Source organism: Hipposideros armiger, unplaced genomic scaffold, assembly GCF_001890085.2.
Source record: "Hipposideros armiger isolate ML-2016 unplaced genomic scaffold, ASM189008v1 scaffold_284, whole genome shotgun sequence".
Lineage (NCBI taxonomy): Eukaryota > Metazoa > Chordata > Mammalia > Chiroptera > Hipposideridae > Hipposideros > Hipposideros armiger.
The window spans coordinates 1803250-1820273 of record NW_017731634.1 but is presented as its reverse complement, the minus strand read 5'-3'; the positions used below and the strand labels follow the sequence as shown (position 1 = coordinate 1820273).

The window sequence follows — 17024 nt, the reverse complement described above, 5'->3', positions numbered from 1 at the left end:
CGCTCCCCCGCCCTTTGCGGCCGAGGGGCGTTGTGCCCGGCTGCCGGGGCGGGGCGAACGTAAAGGCGCAGGCGCAGGAGCGGGCGGGGTGGGGTTGTGTGGCCAGATTGTGTGCGCATGCGCGCAAGACACACGTGCGGCCTCCCCCCCCCCCGCCCCATCCGCTGGGTCCTACTCCGCTGGCGCCTCTCCGTCCGGTCCCGCCCCACCATGGGTTCTGGCCCGGCTGCGGGCTCTGTGCGGGCGCGCTACCTCGTGTATTTCCAGTACTTGGGCACGGACTTTAAGTACGTCTTTCGTACCTCCCTCAGTGCCCAAGACCCCCACGTGCAACCCGGCGCCGCTGGAAGCACCGGATCTTAACCCCGAGGGCAGCGGGCGACCTGGCGCCCGAGGGGAGGGCGGGCGTTATATTTAGGATTCGCACCTCCGGCCTCCGGCCCCCGCACCGGGGAATGAATCGCCGTGTTGGCCGCATAGAGCGGGATCCGGGCGGGGCCATCTCCTCCCGTTGACCTGCGTCCACCTGTGCCCACAGCGGGGTCGCGGCTGTCAGAGGCGCCCAGCGCGCCGTCGGGGTCCAGAACTACCTGGAGGTGAGCTCTGTTGGCCTGTCGCCCGGATGGAGGAGGGCGACCCCGGGGAGGGGCAGATGGGAGCCCTGCGCCTCTGGGAGCACGGAGAGCGGTCCTTCGGGACTCTGGTCCTTGCCCTGCGCTCCCGCTCAGCCGCCGGTCCCCGCAGGAGGCCGCAGAGAGGCTGAAATCGGTCGTGCCGGTCAAGTTCGTCATCTCCAGCCGCACGGATGCTGGGGTCCACGCTCTGAGTAACGCTGCGCATCTGGACGTTCAGCGCCGCTCAGGCCAGCCGCCCTTCTCACCTGAGGTCCTGACCCAGGCCCTCAACACCCACCTGAAACACCCCGCCATCAGGTGCACACCACTGTGCACTCCCTCGCCCACCGTGGGGAGAGGCGGGGGTCGGGAAGTACTGCTCCTGGACAGAACTTCTGGGAGTAATGGCACACTTGTGGGGCGCCTTCTCTCTGGCGTCCTGACCTTCCCCCCCACAGGGTCCTGCAGGCCTTCCGTGTGCACAGCAACTTCCATGCCCGCTACGCAGCCACATCCAGGACCTACCTGTACCGCCTGGCCACCGGCTGCCCCCGGCCGGATCAGCTGTCTGTGTTTGAACGAAACCGATGTTGGGCCCTGCGGGCAGAGTGAGTGTGGGTGTGACAGTGAGTGGGAGGGGGATGCCAGGCCCACTAGGCTGGCCACTTCCTCCTGACCACTCACCTGGCTCCCTGCAGTTATTTGGATGTGGCCGCCATGCAGGAGGCCGCCCAACACCTCCTGGGGACACATGACTTCAGCGCCTTCCAGTCGGCTGGCAGCCCATCCACCAGTTCAGTGCGCACATTGCGCAGAGCCTCAGTGTCCCCTGATTCAGGCAGCCCCTTTGTCCTCCCTCAGGAGAGCAGGTGAGAGGACAGCCTGCATGCTGGCCTGGAGGCCGTGGGGGCCTGACCGAGCTCCAGCACCTTCCCTGGCAAGAACAGAGCAGAGGCAGGACATGGCTGGATGGAGGGTTCCCTAGGCACCTGGTGGGGACATGCTGGGCAGTTGGGTGGTACCCATGAGCCTGCAGCTGTGCCCTCCCCGCCTCCCTGTCTGGGGTCCCTGCCAGGCTGGGGGACAGGGCAGAGAATGCTGCTTTTGTCCGAGGGCTCACTGACTAGTGGATGGCTCCTGGTAGCGGCTGTAAAGGTTCCGCTGGGGGAGAAGCACCAGGCCAGTGGTTCTGGCCCAGCCTGATGGGGCAGGTTCCACTACCCCCACCCAGCACTGTCCCAGGGGCCTCCTGCCACATGGCAGATGCTGATTTCTAGAACCTTCTCAATGTGGAGCACTGAAGGGAGGAGGAACTTCTACACGGTCAGCCTTGGACTCACGCCAAAGAGCCCCCGGCCAGAAGCTTAGGTCTCTAGCAGATGAGCTGGCTGCATGCCCCTCCCTCAGCTGCCCCAAAACCGGGACCAGGACTTAGCACCTTGCCTGAGGGCCCTGCCCCCACAGCAAGGCCCCAGAAAGCTCTGCCGCCCTCCCACTCACAGCCATCTCCCTCTTACTGGTTTCCTTTAAGAGTGGGTGGTCAGTGGAGGTCCCTGGGGTGGAAGAGAGGGTGGGAACCAATCTTTCCTGGCCCCCTGCGCTGCCCAGTCCACTTCCCCTGCCTGGGGCCAAACTGGGCTGGGACATCACAGGTTCTTGTGTCCCCAGAAGGTTGCAGTTCTGGACCCTGGAGTTTGAGAGCCAGTCCTTCCTGTACAGACAGGTAGTCTGTCATGAGGCCATCCTGGGGCGGGGACGGGGCTTGGGCCACTGTGGCAGTCTTTGCCTTGGTCCCAGGTGCGGAGGATGACAGCGATCCTGGTGGCTGTGGGGCTGGGGGCTTTGACACCCACTGAGGTGAAGGTGATCCTGGAGAGCCGGAACCCCCTGGGCAGGCCCCAGACACGTGTGGCCCCAGCCCACGGCTTGTTCCTGAAGTCGGTGCTATATGGGGGCCTCGGGGACCTAGGTAAGTGGCGGCGGCCTGGAAGGTCCCTGCTTGTACCCCACTGATTGTCTAGCCTGGGTCCTTGCTGGAGGAGCTCATGGTGGCAGTGTTGTCATAGCCTTCATGTCATCCTAACAGCCGGGAATCCAGCCTGTGCCCAGCAGGAAGCCAGCATCCAGGGGGCAGAGAGGCCCCGGGTCAGCCGGAAGACCTCAGGCGGGAGACCAGTGGCCTAAAGGCAGGCGGCCTAGAGTGAGGTGCTGGTTTCCCCGAGTTGCCACAGCCCCTCCTGACCTGGTCCTGTGGGCAAGTTATCAATGGGGGAGGGAAGCTGAGAGGGGGGCGCATCAGACTGAGAAGGGCCTCCCCAGCCCCTGCAGAGAACCCCCTGCCCCAAGTTGACCTAGGGTCTGTCCACAGGTCCTGCCGTCAGCAGCCCCCGAGCTTCTGTCCTAAGTGCTCTATGGGGTCCGTAGCACTGAAACCACAGATGACCCCCCAGATGCTCAGCCAAAGTCAAGGCAGCCAGGCTCACTAGGCTGGGCCACAGCAGGCCTCCTGCCTCCCCAAGTCTCTGCTGTTCTGGGTGCCCCAAGGGTGGGTACGGAACAGGTATGAACATCGCAAAGGGAATATACAAGCAGCCCTTATTTTTGTTTGTACTGAAAATTAACACACCGGGCCCAGAAGTAGAAATAAAAGGTGAAGAGATCTCCAGAGCTGTTTATTTCTTCAGCTAAAAACGGCCCCTTGGGCAGACATGTGACACTGTGGTCCTGTCCCCATGGACAAAGGCTGTGGCCAGCCGTGGGCGCCACGTCCACGGGGGAAACCCAGGGCACAGATATGGTCCTAGAGCAGAAGCCCAAGTCCCTCCAGCTGGGCAAAGGGCAGGGCGGCCTCCTGGCAGTCAGCTGCCTCCGCCGGGGGCCTGCGGCACCCCCTTCTTGAGCAGGGCGGTGAGGTGGCTCCCCAGCTCTTCATCCTGCAGCAGAAACCCAGGGGCTGTGGCGCCATCCTCCCCACCCCACCCAGACCGCCCAGGGTGATGGGGGGACCCCTCCTGACCCACTGCCAGGCGCAGGCCCGCCTGGGTTCTGCCACGTACTTGGTAGGTCCAGGAGACCAGCAGCACCTTGGTGCCCGGGTCCTCTGAGTGGGCGGCGGCCTGGATGAGGATGGACTCCACGGTCACGGAGCCATCCGGAAGGTGCTGCACGCAGTGGTCCTTGAGGACGCTGCGGGGAGGCATGGTGAGACCCTGTCCCTGCCTGCTCACGCCCCGCCCCCCAGGGCCAGAAGAGGCAGGGCCAGTGCCCACCTCTTCAGGTGGCTGTAGACTCGCATGGCAGTCTCCTGCTCTTTGCGCGTGTCGTGCAGGTGCACGCGGCAGGTGAAGCGCAGCTGGTGCTCGGCCATGCCCAGCTCCTTGAGGGCCTGCTCTGAGGACACCAGCCGGAAGTTCTGTGGGGCAGGGGCAGGTCAGGGAGTGCGGGAGCTCCCCCACCCCCCGAGACCACCCCCGTGCACTCACACTATCCTTCATGATCAGGGTGCCATGCAGGAGCCGGGGTTTCTTGGCGTCAGGGAGCAGCCCTGCAGAGAAGGGGGCAGGGATCAGAGCTGTGGGCAGTCAGCCGGCCCCACCCGGCCCCGCCCTGCACGCCTGTCCCCACATACCCTGCGCCATCTCCCGCTTCAGGAGCCCCAGCGAGATGCCCACCGGGATGCTGGGGCTTGTGGGCAGCGTCACTGTCTCACCATTGGCTGGCATGTAGCAAGTGACCCCTGGGCGGGGGGCAGGGACAGCCTCAGTAAGGGGGGACCGGCCCTGCCTGCCCCGCTCTCCACCCCACCCAACACCCCGCTGGCCGCCTACGGAACTCCTGCTCGATCTTCTGCTTCAGGAACTCCATCTTCTTGGCCTCCCCGTGCACCAGCAGCACGCTCTCAGGCTCCGCCTGGCCCACCAGCTGCATGATGCCCTTCGCGTCCGCATGGGCACTGAACGACATGTACTCCACCTGCATCTTGACCTCCAGCTGCAGGTCACAGCACACAAGGCCGTCACCACCCACCTGGGAAGGTCTGAGGAGTGCTGGGGAGCAGGGGGAGACTCACCAGCTGCCGCCCCTCCATCTCCAGCTTGCGCTGCCCACTGAGGATCTTGTGGCCCACCGTGCCCTGCACGCAGTAGCCAGGCATGATGACCTTGGGGGGGAAAAGGGGCGGAGCTGCTGGCACCTGCATGGCCTCAGGGCTTCCTCTCTAGAAACCCTCACCTCATCTCTCCGCCCTTCAACCTGAACCCTTGCCAGCCCCGCTGCATACCTGGGCGGGCTCAGGGACCTCAGGCACAAGCCTGCCCACACCTGACCGCCATGACTGCTGCTGAGGGCGTGGGGACCTTCCTGCCTGGGTGGGACACTGGGAACCAGGATACTGAGTCCCCAGACAGCAGCAGTGTCCCCAACCAGGGGAAACTTGCTCCCCCACCTCTGCCTGACCTCACAGGCCCTTCAAGGAGCCACCAGGGGGCCCAGATCCCTCACCATGTTCTTCTCGTTCCCTGCCCACTTCCGGAAGATCTGAAGGGACTGGCCAGCGTGCAGCATGCCCGGCGTGGCAAACACGACCTGCGGAGTGGCCATGGGGGCAGTCAGGTAGCCCATGCTCCGCCTGCCCATGAACTGGGCCAGGCCCCACCCTCTGCCCTCTTTCCCGCACCACGGGTGTGCCCCTCCCATGGGAGACCCGCAGGCAGGGATCCTGGCAGGCCCAGACACACATGTGGACCCCAGCCTGGGTGGGCCAGCCTGGCTACAGCGGGCACAGGCTGGCCACGTGCACCCCGCCACCCCTGGCCGGAGCCTCACCATCGGACCCGGGTTATCAGCAAACGCTCGGTCAAAGGCCTTGATGTGCTTGAACTCGAACATGTTCCTCTGGACGAAGGTCTTACGGATCTTCTGATTGGTCCAGGTGATGAAGAGCTTGTAGTAATGGTTGGCCTTCTCCGTCAGGCCCGTGGAGAAATAGATGGGGGCCTTCAGGTTCATGCGCTCCCTGTGGACAGGGCTGCGTCACCGCTGCACCTCGGCTTGCACCTGCATCCAGTCGGGTGGGAGGAACACAGCCCCCCGCAGTCCCCCACCCCAGCGCTTCTGTGTGGAAGCTTGCACGTGCGCGGGAGGTCAGTGCCCTCCAGGCTCCGGCGGCGCCCACGAATGGGCATCCTGACCGCAGGTGCCTCATGCACCTGACAGCCGCCAGTGCTGCGTTGGCTTCTGCAGCCTGTACTCTTCCTGGAACCAGGCCAAGACCCATTGGGCTGGACATGGAAGGATGTCATTGCCCACTCACAGGCAGTCAACCCCGCTCCCTACTGCCCGCGCAGGCCAGGGCACCCAGAAGCCCCCACCTGCACCTACCAGAAGGTCTCCAGCAGGATACAGAGCTCCTGAGCGCGGCCCAGTGCAAACACTGGGATCAGCACCTGTGGGGACGGGGCGTTTGGGTGGGAGCCCCTGGCCACTGCCCACCCAGGTCAGGCCCCATGAGAGCACAGTGCATGGGCAGCTGCTCCCTGGGGCCCCCTTCTCAGGCCCCACTAGCAGGTCTGATGGCCTGGGGCTACATCCACGGAGGACCCACCCATGTCTGCCCCCAACCCCTGCCCCCGGCCACAGCCTCTCTATGGTGACCCTGCAGGAAGCTCTGGCCAGCCCTTCATTGGGATCAGACACATGAGACAAGCGCCCCTCGGAGGGTCTGCGGAGCTTTTCTTCCCAATGCTGAGCAAGCCCTCCTCCGGTGCCCTGCCCGCCCCTCTGCCCGGGGCCAGCTACCTTGCCGCCACGCTCCACGGTCTCATGCACCTTCTTCAGGAAGTCTCGCTCCCGACAGCGCTTGGAGTCGCGAATGGTCGTGGCATATGTGGATTCTGTGATGAGCAGGTTGGGGCGGCATTTGTCAATCCAGGCAGCTCTACAACAGAGGGCACAGCCCAAGGTGGGCAGTCCGCACGGCCACAGGCTGGGGGCAACAAGCTGGACCCCAGCCCCGGACACGGCCAAGGCCCTCCGGCTGGCAGCCTCCACCCCTGCAAGGCCCAGGCAGTGGGACGTCACGGGCAACACTCGGGGGTAACAGGAAACAGACTCTGCCTTGCACGGGGGCCACATGGGGACACTGGTGTGCTGACCGCTCAGGCACCCAGCACATCCGCGAAGGTCAGTGCATTCTGGGGGCGGGGGCGGGGGCCTCCACTGGATGAGACAAACACACCAGCCAACTTACCCCAGATGCCGGTCCGGGGTCATGTTATAATCACCCTGGCAGAAAAAGCAGCATTCAGGGAGGTGCCTCCTCCCCACCCAGGCAGCCTCCTATGCCCTGTGCACTTCCACTCACCGTGTAGACCACAGACTCTGAGCCCACCCTGATCTGGAACATGGCGGCCCCCAGCACATGGCCTGCGTAGTAAGCCTTGATCTCCAGCTCGTCGTCCACCTGTGGAGGATGGGGTTGAACTCGAGTCTGTGGGCTGTGCTGGGCGCGCGGCTGGCGGAGGACAGCACAGGGCTGGGAGGAGGTGGGCACAAGAGATGACGTCGTTCTAAGCCTTTCATTTCTTCCTGTTTCCCACACAATATCAGCTTTCAATCAAAAGTGATTGAACACAGGGCCGGCCGAGTGGTGCATTGGTTAAGAGCTGGCTTGGGATGCCAGAGGGCCCCGGTTTGGATCCCACATATGAGGGCCAGTGACACTGCCCTCCACAGCTAAGATGCTGAACAGCAGCTCAACCTGGAGCTGGGCTGCCATGAGGCGACGGCGACAGCGTAGGCTGCAGTGGGGCTGCAGTGGGTTGCCATGGGCTACCGTGAGTGGCTGGCAGCCAATATGAGCTGCCAAGAGCCGCTGTGAGCGGCCGTCCAGAGGCTGGCGACCGATCTGCCTCATCCGGGAAGAGCGCAATAATACCAACATGGGCCAGTGAAGCAACATCCTCTACAACTAGACTGAAGAACAAAAGGACAGCAACTTGTCTGTTCCCCTTCCCCCGATTCTCCAGTGCTGTTCCCCTCCCCCAATTCCCCAATAAAATCTTTAAAAAAAAACAAAACACAGTACTTAAAAGAGCCACACTTAAAATATACCGTTACAGAAAGGTTGAAAGTAAAAAATAAATGGAAAAAGATGTACAACATAAATAGTAACCAAAGGTGAGGGAGGTGGGAATGGTGTAACCATATTACCAGAAAAATGACTGAAAGGCAAAAACCATTACTAAAGAGAAACATATATACTTCACATTGACACAAGGTTCAACCAGGAAAAAATGACCCAAAATATGTAGGCATCTACTAACTAACAAAACCCAGAGAGACGTATAACCTGGATCTTTACCAAATGCGATGTCGCCACCTCGGGGAAGCCCTTCGTCCCCCAACCTGCACACAGCGGTGACTGAGGTGAAGCCAAGTCCACGGCGCTGGGCGCCCTTGGGGCTCGCCCATCTCACCACCGTCTCCGCCTCCCCAGCTGGCCGGCACACCCACAGAACCACTGCGCTCACGACACAAGTGCCACCGGCCTGTCCCTCTCCACCTCCTCCACACACACAGTCACAAAGCTGGGTGAGAGCAGAGGTGCTCCACCCTGCACCCTGCGCCGGATCTGGGCCGGGCCCCATGCCGCCTGGGGGGCGCAGGGCCTGACCTGGACAGTCTGGTGGAGGTGGACGGCCACCACCTTCTTCATGCAGTCCTTGATCATCTGCGAGGTGAAGAAGTTGGCCTCGCCCTTCTTGTCCACGGCGATCTTGCGGTAGTCCTCCAGCAGGATGGGGCAGATGGCCTGGGTGGGGTGCGTCATGTAGATGGGCCCATCGTAGCCCACCATCTCGCTGAAGTAGGGCAGCGCCCCGCAGTGGTCCAGGTGGAAGTGGCTGTGGGGACAGCACGGTCAGCAGGCTGCCACACCTCACCCAGCCCACCCTCCACAGCCTCTGCACACAGTGGGCTCATCATTCCCTCGTTCCCTTGCTCACTAAGGGCCTCCTGTGCGTGCGGCACTGTGCTAAGGACTGGAGAGTGAGGGGTGAGCAAACCAACAGAAGCTGCTATCTTCCTGGACCTTACAGTATAGATACCTAGTTTAGTGATGAGCAAATAAATAGTTAAAACATGTGCCAGACGGTGACACATTCCATGAAGAAAGAGCAGCTAAGGGGACAATGTACCACAAGTCACCACCTTCGGTGGGTGGCACAGGTACTGATGGACAGCGCTGGGATGAGGCCTAGAACGATGCTGGGGCAGAGGCAACAGCAGTGCTGTGCCGGCCACAGATGAAGCGGACGCGTGGGGACCAGCCCTCATCCAAGAAGGGACTGTGCCCTCAGGAGCCTCAGAGTATCTGAGGATGGGCTGCCCGAGATGGGGCACCTCTGGCTGTGGGGAGAGCAGACCAGCAGGGGCTGCTGTGGTCACCCAGGCCATGCGGTGACCGTCAGGGTTGTGAGAGGGACTGGACCCCAGCAAGGTCTGTGGACTGTCTGGGCAGAACATGAGAATGAGAGGAAGGGAGGCCCCGAGGTGAGGGGGACAGGAGGCCTGTGAGGGTTGATGATGGGGTTGAGGGGGGAAGGGGAGGTGGTATGGGCACTGCTGCCAATTGCTGCTGAGTGAGAGGAGGCCCGAGGAGCGGCCTGGGCTCGATGGGTGAAACACCACCTGTGACTGCGGGGGCCGCCTCCCCATGGACCAGCTGCCCTGACGCGGCCTCATTTTCCTAGGGTACCTGAGCTCTCGTCCACGACAGTTGGGGCCACAGCCAACAGGCACACACAACACTGCCCCCCCACCACAGGGCTGACTGCAGCCCATCAAGAAGCAGCGGTGAACACCTATGACCACACAGGAAGATGCCACCACTGGGGCCCGCATCCGGTGGAAAGGGCCAGCCCTGGGGGTAAGCCACAAGGGCAACCTGGGACAGAGCCCAGGGCCACAACACCCTGAGCGGCTTCCCTTGGGCTCCTGGGGGCCCTCGAGGCGGGGAAGGTGCACGCCCGCACAGCACGGCACTGCCACCAGCAGCTGGCAGGGGCCCACCTGATGATCACGCAGTCCAGGAAGTCAGTCAGCCGGCCATTGCGGGTGATGTAAGAAAAGTCGGGGAAGCGCCTCTGAGGAGCCAAGAGCAAGCATCAGAACGTAGCAGGCTGCCCGGCCTCAAGGGAGCAGCTGGACACAGCACCCCTATTCCGGTGGGCTGCTCACAGCCTCCAGGGATCAAATGCCGGAACTGGTGACTGAGCCAGAAGCCCAACCTGGGGTGCGCCCAGCCTACCCACCAAATCTGCAGAAGCCCACAAACCCCCTCTGTGTACAGACTGCCCCTTGTGCAGGGCACCCCACCTGTCAAGTGATGCTGGGGGGCTGCCCAGCAATGCAGTAATGCAGACCCACCTGCCCCCTCCACTACCCATGAGTCCAGACTGTCTCCAATCTATGGGTCAGAGCCTAACACTCTGAGCCCCGGGGTCCTGGTGACGGGCCCTCCTCAGCCCCATAGGTGTGTCTGGGGACTCACGTCATCGTTGAAGCCCATGTGCATCCCACAGTCCAGCATGACATTCTTGCCCGCAATGGAGACCAAGATGCAGCTTCGGCCCACATCCTGGCCAGCCCCTGCAGGGAGAGCAGGCTGGGGTGCTTCCAAACCCTCCCCTCCCCCACTACCCTCTGTCCACCTGCCATGTCCCTGTAGAGCCCTCAGTGGGCTGCTAGTGGATGACACGTGAGGCGGAAACATTGCTCCCTCCACATGCGGATGGGCAGGGGAAATGTGCAGGGAGGGGACAAAGGGCCACGTCCTCCAAATGAGCTCTAGCCCGAGTGCCCCCCCCCACTGTGCCTCCAGCCTCAGGCCTGGCCTCTGCCACCCCGTGTCAGATGGAAGAAGCCCCACACCTCTCAAGACTGCAGTCCACCCACTGTGACCCCTCTGGAGCCTGGGGGTCCAGAAGGAAATGGACACAACCTTGCAAGGCCTGATGACAGCGAACAACATGCTTTCCGCCTTGAACCCTATGAGCCTCCCTCTGCTGGCCCCCTGACCTGTCAGCACCCATATGCCAGGGTGACAAGGCAACAGCCCAGAGCAGGATGCAGGCTGGTCCTCGAGAAGCTTGTCGCCCATGACAATAGCAGGGGACACCAGCCAAGAGCTCAGCCTGCGTGCCTCAGGCAGCCCAGCCACAGGTGGTGGCACTGAGATTTCTTACAGGTCACTCCTGTCCCACCAGGACCAGCCTAAGGGCCGGGTCTTAGCCGTCTGCTCCCTGCTGGACCTCCAGTCCTGGAGCCATGCCAGCTCAAGGCCCTCCAGACATTTATAGAAGAGAGAGAGACGAGCCACCCTTCTTTACAGACGAGGATGTGCAGCCACCAAAGTTGTGAGCTGAACCCCCCAGGGGGGCACATGGCTCCTAGGCATGGGCCAAGGACGGCCTTCCAGATTCCAGACCCCAGCTCTTAGGTGCTGGCCGCCTGTCCACAGCAGAACCCACGACAATCCCAGGGAGCAAAGACAGTGGCCAGAACTGGTCAGGAGATGTGGGGAAGAGTCCAGGAGAGGGCAGGACTCAGAAGAAAGCGAAGGAGACGCCCTGTCCACAGGGAGCTCGTGTTCCAGGCGAGCACGTGGATAACACGCCGATTGTGTCGGCGGACATCAGCGTCATGGAGGTAAGGCGGGCAGAAAAGGGGACACAGAAACTTCCAGAACCACGACAGGCTTGACTTGTAAGCAGGGTGGACAAAGACGGCCAGGAAAGGGGCAGGTGCACAAACGCCCTGTGGCCCAGGTAACCTGGGAGCCTGCACGGCTGGAACTGGCAAGGGAAGTCAGTGGGGCAGAAGCAGTTCTGCTCTCATGGTGCCGAGGCTGAGGGACCTTGGGGCACACTCAGGTGCAGACTGGGTAATGGCAGCAGCAAAAAGATAGGGCTGTGCAAGGAGAGTGAGCGGTGAGAAAAGGAGCCCAATGGGAAGGGGGACCCTACAGAGGCCCCTGGACAGGAGCCAGGGGCAGGGAGGGTGTGGGGCCACCGGGGCCAACAGCTACGAGAGGCCGTGGGGGTGACAATGCCTATGGCAGCGTGGGGTGTCTGCTGGCCAAGGGCAAGGGCGTTCGCTGTGGTTGTCAAGAGCTCAGTGTCCACACTGGGGGCTGAATGGGCTCTTCTGACCAACAGCTCGCACCCTGAGGAAGGACGTGGAGGTGCGTGGGACATCTGTACCGGAAGATGCTCCCGACACAGCCCAGTGCAGGAGACGGGTGCTGGAACGGCTCACGATGTGTACGGGAACACCACCCAGAGGAATCTGGAGGGTTGGCCACCAAAATGACAGCCCCAGTTGTTTCTGGGACCCTGGGGTATGCGCAATCTTTCCTCGTTTGCACTGTTTTGAACTGTTCAAGCTTTTTAAAGTGCACATTTATATCTTTTCAAAAAGCAAAGCTTTTTTTTTTTTTTTAGCTGAGCCATCCTGCCACCTGTTGGCAGCTCAGCAGTAGCTCAGCTCAGGCCAGGAATCCAACCGCTGTTGCTCAGAGCGAGCTCTTAACCAACTGAGCCACTCAGCCGGCCTAAAAATTATTACTTTTTTAACATTGCTGAGGTCAGGTAAGACAAGGGCTGAACCAGGTTGGGTAACAGGGAGGCTGCAGGCAACTGGGTACCAGAGAGAGATGGACATGGGAGGAAAGTGAACGGTGGGAAAGGAAGCAGAAGCAGAGAGCAAAGGCGACGTGAAGCATCAGTCCACGTACAAAGGGAGGAAAAATGTGGAGACGGCGTCGCTCGGAGCCCGCTTTAGGCGGTCTCGTCCTCTTCACTGTTAGGAAAACTGGGGACACACCGAGTAGTGGGGCAGGACGCGACCCCAAAGCCACCCCTTAAGCTTCTCTCCACACGGGGCCTGAGCTGGGAGGAGCAGCGGCCCGAGGCCTCCGTGACCACAGCCGGCCCTCGGCGCCCCCGGGACGCGCCCCCGGGACACGTCCGCAGACCACCGCCAACGCTGCGCCCGCGAGGCGCCGGTCTCGCGCCCCTCACTCACCCAGGGGAGTGACCCTGATCTCAGGCATCCTGCCCGGGCGCGCTCCCAGGTGCAGTCGCCTCTGCGCTCACCGGGCCGACGCGCCCACTGCGGCCGGACAAACCCCGGGACCCCGGCAACCCGACCGCACCAGAAGCGGACCTGCGACAACGCACTGCGCAGTCCCAAGGAGGCCCGCTTCCGGTCTCACGCCGGATACCAGGACCTTGCGTTCGGCCTCCTGATTGGGCGGCAGGCAACCAATCCCGGGCGTCAGGAGGCGACTGGGCGGTAGGGGGCGGGGCGCCGGGTCCTGCGGAAGCGGTGTCGGCGGCAGAGCAGGTGAGCGCAGGGCGGCTGCCTTCGGCCGGCCGCGGGGAAACGGCTGGGTCTGGGCATCGCTGAGGGGCCGGGGGCGGGACCCCGGGCGCGGCAGGGGGCGGCCGAGGACCCTGCTCCCACGCCGGCCCAGACCCCGGGTCTGGGACCCTGCCCCGTCCCTGGGCCTCACCTGGCGCAGGACCGGCCCGGACCCGGGCCCCAGGCGAGACTCGCAGGACTTCTTGGACAGGACCCCGCTCCCACCCTCTGAGCTTGGGGTGCCATTGTGGGTGCCCCCTTCTCCTGGGGGACACCTGTCATGGCAGTCACAGAGCTTGGGTGACAGCCTCCTGCTGAGCCCTGACCTTGGGGCTGTGGGCTGCCCCTGGGGGAGCCTTGGCAGCGCCCTGAATCACATCACCCTCCCAGAGCTGGCGGGCCGCCTACCCCTCCGCACAGCACTGCCCTTCCTGTTTCCAAACTCTAAACAGCTCCTGGCAGCTCCTGTTGGCTGCTGGTGTGGGCTCTGGGCAGGAAGGCCAGGCCCAGGCCCACAGGATGTCTGGTGGCCAGGAAGGTAGCCCTGAGTGCCACCGGAGGCTGAAAACCAAGGCTCTGAGGAGGGGAGGGGATGCTGGAAGTCTCGGAGAGCCGTTTTCCTAAGGCCAGGCACTGCTGCCCCCACCCCTGAGACAGGGTGAGCTCTCTTCTGGGGCTCCGCCTGATGTCAGGCGTGCTGGGGCCTTGGGGCACGCAGCGCCTTCAGCACCTACTGGGCCCCATCAGACCTAGGTGGTGGGCGGTGGGCAGGGCAGAGTGTGCTGGCCCATTTTTCCCAATGAAAGGACCAAGACTTATGGTGAGTGACCTACCCATAGAGTGGGAGGCAGAGCCTGCACAGGCTCCCCGGTGTCCTGTTCCTGGCTGGGGCTCTTACCACAGGTTAGATGCTCCCTCACTGGGGGCCCCCACAGGGAACCCAGCACCAAAGGCACAGGAATCCCCCAGGCCCAGTGGGACGCAAGTTTATCCTGGACACCAGGTGAGATGCGGCTGAGTTCCCAGGGCCCATCAGAGCCACACTGCAGTGCCAGCCCTGGGCACCCAGGGAGGCAAGGGCCAGGATGCTCAGTGACACCTATGCAGTGCGTGGGAGCTTGGAGGATGTTTGTGGAGTGACTGTATGCATGCAAGTGGGGTCCAGAGCAGGACTCTGCACCAGGGCACTTCCAGGAGGCTCCCAGGGCTGGGGGAGGGGCTGTGGCTGTCTTCACGGGGCGGAAAGACCTTTGGCCCAGCCACATTTGTGTGTGTGACGTGTACAGTTTCAGTAGGAGTGAGAAGAGCAATGTCTCTTCACCTCCAGCAAGTGCTGGCCCACAGCCTCTGCGTTGGCTTTCGTTTTTGTTTTTTGTTGTTGTTTTTTAGCTGAGCCATCCTGCTACCTGTTGGCAGCTCAGCGGCTGCTCAGCTCGGGCTGGACTCGAACCGCTGTTGCTCAGAGCTCAAACTCTTGAGCGAGCTCTTAACCAACTGAGCCACTCGGCCGGCCCTGCGCTGGCTTTCAAGATGGATGCAGCTGTGAGCAAGGGGATCGAGGCTGCCCAGCCCCCTCCTGGCCACCACCTTGCTCCACTGTCTCTTTTTCCATAGCTCTTATCCTCTTACCTACCCTGCCGGAATTTCCCGTCTTTGTTGTTGTCTGACCCCACCCTCCAACCAGAATGTTGCCATGACCAGGCTGGGCTGGTTTTCCGTCACCGAGCACCGAGTGCCTAGAAGAATGCCTGGCTCTGGGGAGGGACGCAGCTCGTGATTGTCCAACTAGTCAGAACAGACACTGCAGCGAGAGAGACAGGCAGTACACAAGTAAGCGAGGGGACGCACAAAGGGGTGTCTGTTGCGAGTGAGACACAGCAAAGTGGTTGGACCAGGCCTGAGTGATGAGGAGGAGCCAGGCGCAGGTCTGTGGGCACCTGTCCCCAGCGAAGGGCATGGCAGGGTCAGTGGGTGTGTCTGAGGGTGCCTCCCCAGCAGGGGGAGGTGGGCTTTCAGTGGACCCCAGCTGTTCCTTCCCTGCTGCTCCCGCCCTCTCCTCCAGGGAGTGAGCTGACTGTCAGGGAGAAGACAACCCACCAGCCCGACTCCCCTGCGTCTCAGTCCGTATTGAAAAATGGGTGACTTGGAGTCGGACTTCAACCTGAAAATCGTCCTGGTCAGTTTCAAGCAGTGTCTGAATGAGAAGGAGGAGGTGCTGCTAGACCCCTACCTCGCCGGCTGGAGGGGGCTGGTCAGGTGCGTGCAGGGGGCTGTTGCCCAGGGCCGGGTCCCTCCTGGCTACACTCCTCTGTGTGTGCCAGGCTCCCCCTGCACCCGGCTGAGTGCCCCCTTCCCTTCCAGGTTCCTGAATAGCCTGGGCACCATCTTCTCCTTCATCTCCAAGGACCTGGTGACAAAGGTGCAGATCTTGGAGTGCCTGCGCAGCAGCCCCCAGCAGGAGCACTACCTCAGCTTGCAGTCTATGGTAGCCTACGAGGTGGGCCACCAGCTGGTGGACCTGCAGCGGCGCTCCCGCCACCCTGACTCGGGCTGCCGGACGGTGCTGCGGCTGCACCGGGCTCTGCGCTGGCTGCAGCTCTTCTTGGAGGGCCTACGCACCAGCCCCGAGGACGCAAGCACCGCCACGCTCTGCACCGACTCCTACAACGCCTCGCTGGCTGCCTACCATCCCTGGGTCATCCGCCAGGCCGTCAGCGTGGCCTTCTGCGCACTGCCCTCACGCAAGGCCTTCCTGGAGGCCATGAACGTGGGGTCCCCCGAGCAGGCTGTGGAGATGCTGGGCGAGGCCCTGCCCTTCATTGAGCACGTGTACAGTGTCTCCCAGAAGCTCTATGCCGAGCACGCTCTGCTGGACCTGCCCTAGGGGCTGGCAGCCCAGGCTGCACGCTTGCCCTCCTCCAGGACCTGACCATCCCGCCATGGAGCTCTCCAGGTGCCCCAGGAGCGGGAACAGTACTGTCCCCCTGCGAGCTGAGCCCGGGGGGAGCAACAGGCCCCGTGTGGCCCCCTTGGGCTGCAGACAGCAGGCAGGCGCTGGCCGTCTGCTCTACACCCGTCCCCTCGCTCTGCCCGTGGGCAGCTTAGCTTTGCCCTCAGCCAAGTCCCGCGTGTGTCCACTCAGATGTCACCCAGGTGGGTGAAGTGCAGAAGGCAAGTGGGGGGCAGAATCAGTGTTTCTGTGAAAGCCCAAGGGGCTGCCCTGGCCTGCACATCCAGTCTGTGAAATGGAGGAAGCCACCCGTCCTGGGAGTGCCGACTCCTCGCCAGCCGACATGTCCAGCTGGTGTGTGTCCTTCCCAGGCCCTGGACACAGTGTCTGTGTCTGGCTGGGCTGCTTCTGGCCCCTCCATACCTGACTGGCTGTTGCCAGGGCAGCAGCTGGCATTGCAGCTCGCTCCCTGCCCCTCACCTTATTGGCTGGGGGTGGTCCACGTCCTCAACAGTTGATAGCCCAGAGCTGAAGCCCTGCACACACATGAGCTGCCTCCTGCAGCCACACTGCTGCCCGGTGCTCCCCCAGGCAGCTGCCTGTGTGTCTACACAGCACAGCCCCTGGGAGCCCATGACTCTGCTGGGCCAGCCAGCCTCTCCCTCCCCGGCATCCAGCAAGAAGCCGCATTCCCTCCTCCCTGCCCCTCGCTGCCCCGTCCGCATGGAGCTCAGGACACGCAGGACACATGGAGGGCCCTGAACCCTGTGCCTACTAGGCTGGAAAGTCAGCCACACCAAGCCCTTGGGAGCCTGGCCTGTTCCACTGGCTCTTCACTGTGATCAGGGCCTTTTTGGCACCAAGTGCCGGTGTTCCCCAAATGGCAGGTGTGCATAAGTGGAGCCTGGGGGACCCCTGGAAATTATAACATGGGTGATGGGTTTTCTGACCTAAATAAATTGCAATTACAGAACCAGGCTCTGCACTCCAGGATGGGAGTATTGGGTGTGCCTGGCACCTGCCCACCAAGGGGTAAG

At 62.6% G+C, this 17024-nt stretch overlaps 3 protein-coding genes across 16 annotated transcripts; 2 read left to right on the top strand and 1 right to left on the bottom strand.

The window, feature by feature from the left end:
- Positions 1–152: 152 nt before the first annotated feature.
- PUSL1 (pseudouridine synthase like 1) lies at positions 153–3279 on the top strand. 4 transcript variants are annotated; one of them, XM_019658493.1, is made up of 9 exons: positions 153–287; positions 539–596; positions 745–932; positions 1073–1222; positions 1313–1483; positions 2286–2337; positions 2412–2583; positions 2701–2819; positions 2983–3279. In XM_019658493.1, exons 1-8 carry the CDS (start codon positions 211–213, stop codon positions 2796–2798), a joined length of 966 nt encoding a protein of 321 aa, XP_019514038.1. In that variant the 5' UTR covers positions 153–210; the 3' UTR covers positions 2799–2819; positions 2983–3279. The 4 variants fall into 4 exon arrangements, with proteins under 4 accessions (XP_019514038.1, XP_019514037.1, XP_019514036.1 ...); XM_019658492.1 differs by having other exon boundaries at positions 2283–2337; XM_019658491.1 differs by adding an exon at positions 1892–1982 and having other exon boundaries at positions 745–1222.
- Positions 3280–3374: 95 nt separating this feature from the next.
- Positions 3375–12877, bottom strand: INTS11 (integrator complex subunit 11). 2 transcript variants are annotated; one of them, XM_019658486.1, is made up of 17 exons: positions 12699–12877; positions 10165–10262; positions 9684–9757; positions 8287–8515; positions 6976–7146; positions 6862–6896; positions 6411–6549; positions 5994–6058; positions 5439–5628; positions 5115–5198; positions 4684–4773; positions 4442–4604; positions 4243–4350; positions 4097–4158; positions 3884–4026; positions 3671–3800; positions 3375–3547 (listed from the first exon to the last, which is right to left on the bottom strand). In XM_019658486.1, exons 1-17 carry the CDS (start codon positions 12724–12726, stop codon positions 3473–3475), a joined length of 1884 nt encoding a protein of 627 aa, XP_019514031.1. In that variant the 5' UTR covers positions 12727–12877; the 3' UTR covers positions 3375–3472. The 2 variants fall into 2 exon arrangements, with proteins under 2 accessions (XP_019514031.1, XP_019514032.1); XM_019658487.1 differs by having other exon boundaries at positions 6976–7074.
- Positions 12878–12956: 79 nt separating this feature from the next.
- CPTP (ceramide-1-phosphate transfer protein) lies at positions 12957–16960 on the top strand. 10 transcript variants are annotated; one of them, XM_019658542.1, is made up of 5 exons: positions 13002–13019; positions 13490–14040; positions 14652–14867; positions 15100–15293; positions 15399–16960. In XM_019658542.1, exons 4-5 carry the CDS (start codon positions 15172–15174, stop codon positions 15919–15921), a joined length of 645 nt encoding a protein of 214 aa, XP_019514087.1. In that variant the 5' UTR covers positions 13002–13019; positions 13490–14040; positions 14652–14867; positions 15100–15171; the 3' UTR covers positions 15922–16960. The 10 variants fall into 10 exon arrangements, with proteins under 10 accessions (XP_019514096.1, XP_019514092.1, XP_019514087.1 ...); XM_019658547.1 differs by lacking the exon at positions 13490–14040 and having other exon boundaries at positions 12990–13019; XM_019658548.1 differs by lacking the exon at positions 13002–13019 and having other exon boundaries at positions 13026–13695; positions 14722–14867.
- The last annotated feature ends 64 nt before the right edge of the window (positions 16961–17024 follow it).